General features: G+C 35.2%; 1 protein-coding gene across 1 annotated transcript; it reads right to left on the reverse strand.

The window, feature by feature from the left end:
• Window positions 1-209: 209 nt before the first annotated feature.
• LOC133871983 (uncharacterized) lies at window positions 210-7735 on the reverse strand. The gene is made up of 5 exons (XM_062309477.1): window positions 7531-7735; window positions 5092-5309; window positions 3477-3701; window positions 2894-3039; window positions 210-719 (listed from the first exon to the last, which is right to left on the reverse strand). Exons 1-5 carry the CDS (start codon window positions 7636-7638, stop codon window positions 529-531), a joined length of 888 nt encoding a protein of 295 aa, XP_062165461.1. The 5' UTR covers window positions 7639-7735; the 3' UTR covers window positions 210-528.
• Window positions 7736-8290: the final 555 nt, after the last annotated feature.

Here is an 8290-nt window from a genome sequence, read left to right on the forward strand (position 1 = left end):
CAAATAAAAAAAAAAAAAAGTAATTGTGATTTTCTGAATGCACCAAATACCAAAAAATATTTTTGACGAAAAACATTTTTTTAAAAAAATGACTTTTTCAAAACCATTTTACGTCGAAACAAACGAAGCATTATAAGAAATCGTTAATTTGTCAACAAATGGAGCATTAGAACAAGCCGTTAAAAAACAAATTAACGACAAACAAAGAATGAAGCTGAAGCTGTTTGGAGGAATACCATATTGAAAGAAGCATATAACGGGGAACAGAACAACCCCATTGGATTACTGTCAGAAAATCCTACGCATGTAATATAATAAGTTCGGAAAAAGTCTCTGAAACCCGCAGTAACCAAAACCCACTCCATCCAAAACGGTACTATAATAACACACCATACACCAGTATGTGTAACAATGGGGATAATAAATACTTACATTTATTTGAAAAAAAAAAAAAAAAAACAAATAAATAAAAATTTTGCCAGCTTCTGAATTCATTATATTGAGGCCAGGGTTGCTGCAAAGCCTGATCTAATCTATGTTGTGAAAGCCCGGGAGAAGGGAAGTAATAAAACCAAAGACGATCATCTGGATCTCCTTGACGATTCCCCACCAGTGATTAGCACCATTGCCTCCACCAGCTGCTCCCACATTCTCATTCTCAACTGCCTGATTTCCATCACCCCCAGGCTGATTCTCCATCTGAGCTCCAGGTGGACCTTCTGCCAATAAGTAATGAAGACAAACATCATTTTGTTAAGTACTCACTCATCTCACAAATCACAAGTTGTGTGCTTAATTCTATTTGATGCTTTTTTTTCCAAAAGAGTAATGTTATTTAGTAGACTACCATACAACTGGGATGATGTGGCAGTAAAATCAGTTCTTGATTTTTCTTTTTACAAGTGTTTCTTCAATGGCTGATTTTCCCTGGCACATTATCAAATGTTATGACAGTTGTATAACAGTCTACTAAATAACACTACTTTTTTTTTCCAAAAAACAATCACCATTTTATCCTACTAACAGAAATAATAAGGCTTTGAAATCTAATTTAAGAAGTTGGAAAGAGGAGGTGTTTGAGAGAGGCAGAACAAGAGCTTCTTTGGAATGGGTTATGAAGTCTTGAAACTGTTGAAGAAGAAAGAAAGGGCCTTATGTGACGAGGAGAGAGTGAAGACGGCGAAAGTCATAAGTGAGTTGGATAGGTCCACTCTCATGGCGGATGTGAGTAGAGGCAAAAATCTAGGGGCTCGTGGTTAAGGGAGGGTGACAAATGCAAGACTTTTTTCACCGAATGACCAATTCTAATAGAAAAGATAACTCCATCGAATCCTTGCTAGTGAGTGGATAGGTCAATCTCTACCGACTAGGCTGAAATCAATGAGTACATTGTGCAATTTTATAATTTGTATTCCGAGCAGTACAGTTGGTGGCCTAAGTTGGACAGACTTTCTCTACTGACCCACTTGGCTCGCCAACCCGTTAAGGGTCAACCCTGACACGACCCGTTTAGCAAAATAGATTAGATCCCTCAACACTGACACGACCCATTTAAATAAGTAGTTGATCCGATCCGATCTGACCCGTCTGATAAAAAAGTTGTGTCGACCCCAAACAACTTATTTAATAAACAAGCCGTGTTGGGTTGACCCAAACACAACCCATTTGATTTCTTGTAGGGAAACCCTTTGACCTAAACACGATTTGTTTAACTCATTTAAGGGGTTTTTTTTAAATTGTAAAATAAACAAATAAAAATTTTAATTTTATCAATGGTCAAACGGGGTCACCCATGGGTCAATTGGGTCGACCTAATTTAGATCCAGACCCGATTATGCCAAACCCTAACCCACTAATTTCGTGTCAAGTTCATGGGTCGTATAAAAAATTGACAGCTCTACTCATCTCATTGATACTCCTATATATCCAAATCATAAACTTTTGAAGGATGAGCGAGAGTTATTCGAAGAGGGTAGCAGATGTCATCGACAATTAGGAATTTGATTTATCTTACCATTCACCAGACTGGATGTTTTATATGCAATCAGTGTAGCAAGTTAGTTCTTGAAGCTCCAAGGGTCTGAAAACGGCATGATCAATAGTATTGTTTCGCTATCTTAAGTGAGCTCTAGATCTCGGACTATTATATAGGCAAAATAGACACCTCAGAGTGAAAGACTTAGTGAATGTGGAACGAATAAGTCCTTCAGATAGAAGATATGCTATAGAGTATTATACTTTTTTAAGTGGTAATTATGTCATGTAAAAGAGTAAGAAACAGACAATGGTAGTGTGACCTAGTGTAGAAGCCGAGTATAAAGCAGTAACTCAAAACTTCTGGTGAGCTGACATGGTTATAATATTTTCTTCAAGAAATTGGTCTTCCAGCTCCAACTTCTATTCCATTATTTTGTGATAATCAAGCTACTATACATATCACTAACTTTAGGAGGAATGTTCTGCTAAGTAATTTTAGGAGGAATGTTAGAAAGGGTATTACTATAATGAAAGTTAAAAAGGTTTTTATGTAATAAAGTATACCACACAATGAACCAAGCTCAAGTTAGCTCAGCTATCTTGTTTATTAATGCCTGACCTAGTGGCCAAGTAGGCTTCTTCAACAAACAAACCAGCACCAAGCAACTTCTGAGTGTTTTATGGCTTGTTTCAAGCTCAAGAAGAGCTCAAGCTATGTCCATTTCGACTGATCCAATCCTGACTAGCCAGAAGTTAAGCTTCCCTCAGCTTGTTTGCAGCCCTACTCATGTTGTGAATATCCATGTGTACATGCTACTTCTTTCTATAAGTGGATAATATGTAAACTACCTGGTGGAAAAAATTCCTGAAACATAGTTTTCATTATTCAAGAATACTTAAAGGAAGCGAAATATACCTGCTACAGCAACATTCTCAACTCCCTGTCTTGCAGCAGGCGGAACATTCTCAGCCCTGACAGCAGGTCTTTGGGGAGGCGCAGCTGCCCTCTGCATGCCTTGTGAAAGCCATCGTACTATTGGTGTGAGTGCTCCAGTTTGGTACCTGCCACACACCACATCTACAAAGTTCAGCTTCCATTCATCCAACTCAATTCATTTTAGTAAAACTTGAATAGATAAAAAATTTTAAAATTTAAAATTTAAAATTTTTTTTTAAAAAAAAAAAGAAAGAAAGAAAAAAAAAGGAAAAGAAAAGAAAAAAGAACCATATACAAACATATATGCCTGTATATGTGCGTACAAGTAGCCTCATCATAGCTCAAATTTTTTTTGATTGATAACTATGGTAAAGCTTGGTGTCGCCCAGACTCTCATTGTAGCTCAAAACTAAAAAAAAGAATATATATATATTAAAAAAAAAACAGTAATATCGTTTTCACCGTGCATTTTTCTATTGTGTAAAAGTCCGATGCACCACTAAGTGGCAGAGGTCACAGGGAAAACAAGCCTCATGAAGTGGTTAAAGGTTTAGATACTTACAAGTAGACAAGTGAAGCAAAAAATACAAGGACAACAAGCCTCTGTCTTGATCCATCTTGGTTGAACAAAAAGATTACTGCAGCCAGCTTTAGGATAAGCAACAAATCAAGCTGAAAAGCAATTTGAAACCTCCTTACAACAACTTGTCTTTGAGGTGCAGGTTGTTGCTGTTGGCCCGCTTGCCCACGCTCTTCACCCACAGACCCAGCCTCAGGACTTTGTCTACTGTTGATGGCATCCATGCAACCATGATGAAAAAAGGGACAATCAGTCAGTACATATAACCTAACAACATAATCCAATATGCCATGGAGATGGATGTTGTGTTTGTAATCAACAGCATCAATCCGCAATATCAATGTCCATAGATTATTCATCAAAAAATATCAATGTCCATAGATGAATTTAAACAATACTTGTACATGAAAATGTCAGTCTATTGAAATATTGTCTAGGAAATGGAGTGGCCAGACTTTGTTTTGTTGTTTCATTAAAAAAACATATGTTCCACCCGACAACCCACCCTCCCCGACCCCCCCCCCCCCCCCCCCCCCCCCCCCCACCCAAAAAAAACAAAAAAAAAAAAAAGGGAAAAAAGAGAGGAGAATGTAACTGAATTGTTAGAGGAAACTGCTAAATCTGGGCAGAAAACCAATTCAGAGTCTTTTTGCACATTGATATATTATTAGTAACTAGCCTTACATTATATTTGCAGTAACAGTAGCTGTGGTTCTATGTATTGTTAACATCAACCTAACCAAAAGCAATTTATTTATTATGAATACCTGACCAAAAGCAATTTATTATGTATTGAGATGCAAGAAAGGTTTATATGGGAATTGTCTTGTGCTTAGGCCTATTAAACAAGTATATACACGTATTTTCAAAAGCCAGTTGGGTTGAGAATCATGCAAGTTAACTGGAGGAAAATTGGCGATATTTGTAGCCTGGTATGATCCTCAGGTATGACAAAAAGCTTCAGTTGATTCACAAAGGCAATGAACTGTTGCAAGCAAAAGCATGCTAGTTCAGGCAAAATCCTCTGATACACAAGCGACAATCCCGTCTTTTGTCATTACCTAAACCCATCTACTTTTTTACCTTGATCTTGTGGCACATAAACCAAAATGAAACTACTCTTCCTCATCACATAACGTTATATATATATATATATATATACCCAAATACATAGGGAGTTTAAAAGAGAAAATGCCCATCACTTAACTTATTGATATAATGATTAATAACTTCCTAAGGTATAATAGTTATTTCATAAGTACATTAAATTTGACAAATATACTTAAAAATAGGTTATTATAAACATTTTTCTCATGGTTAAAGAAGGGATGCTTGTGTGATTGAATAACTATAAGTTACAAACAACAGAATATGTAACAAAAAATTCACAAATGCACTCACATAAACACACACGTATATGTACATTAGAATATCTCTACCATATGGTATCCAACTATTTAAGGATGTGTCTATTTTGTGTTTTACCAATGTGCTATATCCATATCCATGCTTCGTAAGCATCATAACAATAGCAATGTTAATAGTTTGTCACAAATATCAACCCTCAACGTAATCAAAATACCATAGTTACACTTACGTGGGTATATTGTAGGTAAGAGGAACAAGAGTGTTAGATGGAAATCCTGTAACATGCCCCATACATGAGAAAACCGGAACAGCATAAATGCCTGATCCACGATTTATCTGTTCTTGATTTTGTAAATTATTTAAGCCTGGAACAAGTGCAGGGTACATGACTGGGAACATCTGAAAATCACCATTTGGGCAAGCTGGAAAACTGGAGAATATTGGAACCTGAGAAAAACAAAACTATGAGTGATAAGACAGAAGCTGGAGAACCACCATGGAGCAAAACAGGACATGCATTTTTTCAAATATATTCTTGTCCATTGAATATTCAAAAATAAAGAGCTTCTGCATTCCCACTCAACATAAGTTTCTTAATATGTAACAAAAGCTCAAGAAAATAACACTAAGTTTGAGGCAAACCCCTCCACAAGAAAGGTATAAGCAGAAGGGAAATGTACTAGAGGTCACAACTATTTCCATCTCTCTTATTTATTAATTAATTTTTTACAAGAGACTCTACTAAAAAATTTCCACCTTCTATAGGCTCACTAAGCCAATTAATATTTATTCTGCCTCTCTTCCCACACCAAAGTGTAACAAATCAATGCATTTGGATGATAATCGAGCTTATCCAAAGACCTGTATTATTAATCATGCAGGTTCTATAGTCTCACTTCTCAAAATTTCCAGTTTCTAATAATGCAGGTTCTGTTCTTACTTTCTTGCATGTGGAGAGTCTCCACTTTTCAAAGATAATGTTCTCCATCACAAGGGGTTGTTAAGCTTAATGCTTCAATCTTTTATGTGAACCAGACAAGAAAATAATTTTTTTTTTTTTTAATAAAGAACTCACACTTAGGCTACCCCCCATTCATATGGGCATTTAATAAGAAAATAACAGAAAAATATTTTGCCTAACTTGTAAGCTTTCATCTCAACAACTTCATGCAAATATGGTCAACATTAGGAACTGTATCCCGGTTTTCATTCCTATGACCTTGTTTTTAAACACTGGACTGATCTTTGTAATCTCTCATCAGTAGATCAAATCCAGGTGACCACCACCAAGTTTAAGGACACTACTTCTAAACTCTACAAGAGAAGCAGGCTTCAAACTGGCATCACTCACAAACTAAAAGTTGTAGAGTTTAGAAGCAAGGAAGTCATCAAGGTGTTATTAACCAGTTCCTCTAGATTCATACCAGAAAGAAAAGTACACACAGAATGGTGCTTGGAAATGACAGACTATTTTCTCACCCAACCCATATTGAAAGCCTAAAAACGCAACAACCAAATAAAAGAAACACTATTGGGTAAGACATAAAGCTAACTTTAGAACAGATTCAAATCCGAGTAGAAAGTAGTGCAAAGTCATAATTTAGACCTACCCCCTGCCTACCTATTTTTTTAATAAGATAATATTTAATAATATTGAAGGAAACGTTAAACAGGGATTTGGTTACAGTAAGCCATTGAGATATCAAGCTCAGTGTCGCAGGACCTGTAAGAGGTTTTATCTATGCCCTTTAAATGAATTGTCATTACAACAAATTGTCATTGAATGGGTTTTATCTATACCCATTTAACATTACAACAAATTGTCGTCACTATCATTATTCTTACTCCGTCAAAATCGTCCCCCCAAACTGAATGATCCCAAGTAACAATATTAGAATCTTCTAAACATCCAAGTTTGGATGGCCGCTTACAACAGTTCTCGCTTTTCTAAATTCTTAGAATTTCTGGATTTTTCTCCATCTTCTTAATTGGGTATTTATCTTGAATACTTCATATCCTGTGTATTATTTGGGTTGCGCCTCTATGCGTTTTTTATAACATTGAATTACTTATGGAACAAGACCTCCATTTCCTCAAAAATAGGAATTTACAAACCTAGCTATCCCTCATAATTGGAGTCTCCTAATAACAAAATTCTCTGAATGACAGTCTTACAATACAATTGACAAAAACCTTACCTTGACATTTCAAAATTCGAATAACGAAGCCCTAAATAATTCCACATACTTCAATTTATCAATAAACCTCATATAACATATTATGAAACAGATACGAAGCATAAACGGAGAATTTTACTCAATACAAAAGCCCTAATTGATTGTGCTTGACTAATTCCAGCTTGTGTTGTTTAGTTTGTATTGTTTGTAGCAGGTCTCTCTGCTCTGTTTTGTTGTTTTGCTTGTTCTTGGTGGAACGTTGTCTGTAATTTTGGTTTTTAGTTGTTAATAAAATTGATCACTTATTCATCAAAAAAAAATGAAAAAAAAAAAGAAGCCCTAATTGATTGTGCAATATAAAGTGTGACAAAGCCCCCTATTTTTTTCTACATTGATTCCAAACTTAACGCATCACAGAAAACCCTAAAAACACAGAAATTGTAACAAAAATTTGAGAAATTGTTGAAATAAAAAAGAGAACCGTATGGAACCTGCGATTGCGTCAGAATGTCTTCGGAGGGAGATTTCTGCGCAGAAGAAGAAGAAGAAGAAGACGGAGGTTGAGATCGAGACGACGCCGTAGAGGGGTCTTCCGCCATTTCTGAGAGCTGTGTTTCAGGAGAGAGAGAATTTTTTCTTTTCTTCTCCTTTTTAACTAAAAATTAATGCCGACAGTGGCAAGTGATGAGTGGGTTCGTTGTGAAACCTATATATATAGCTTTCCTGTTTTTTTTTTTTTTTTTTTTTTTTTTTTTTTTTTTCCATTTTTTTTAAATTTTTTTATTTTTAACAGCTATATATATAGCTTTCTTAATTTTCGATTTCCCACTTTTTCTCCTTATTCATTTGCGTGGAATTTCATCAGTTCGCCAATGGGAACAGGCCACGTCTGCGTGATGTCGGCTTACTGGGACGCCTTTTCCTTGTCTCGTGTCAAATTGTCAATTATTCAATGTATTTTAAAATTGATAAATGATTGTTGTCTAATTTTTATATTACTCTAATAATTTTTTTTTTTTTTTTTTTTTATGATCAACTATTGGATCTATTTTTTTTTATATGTGGACCATAAATATTCAATGGTTGATCTTAGAAAAAGTTGTTATAATTATATGAAAGTTATGCAAAAAACGTTATTCTTTAAAAAAAAAAATTTGATACATTTACAACTTTCGTACAATTCTAATAATTTTTTTCTAAGATCAACCATTGAATATTTAGGACTCATATGTAGGAAAACAGATTCAATGG

Source organism: Alnus glutinosa, chromosome 6 (genome assembly GCF_958979055.1).
Source record: "Alnus glutinosa chromosome 6, dhAlnGlut1.1, whole genome shotgun sequence".
In the NCBI taxonomy this organism is placed as follows: domain Eukaryota; kingdom Viridiplantae; phylum Streptophyta; class Magnoliopsida; order Fagales; family Betulaceae; genus Alnus; species Alnus glutinosa.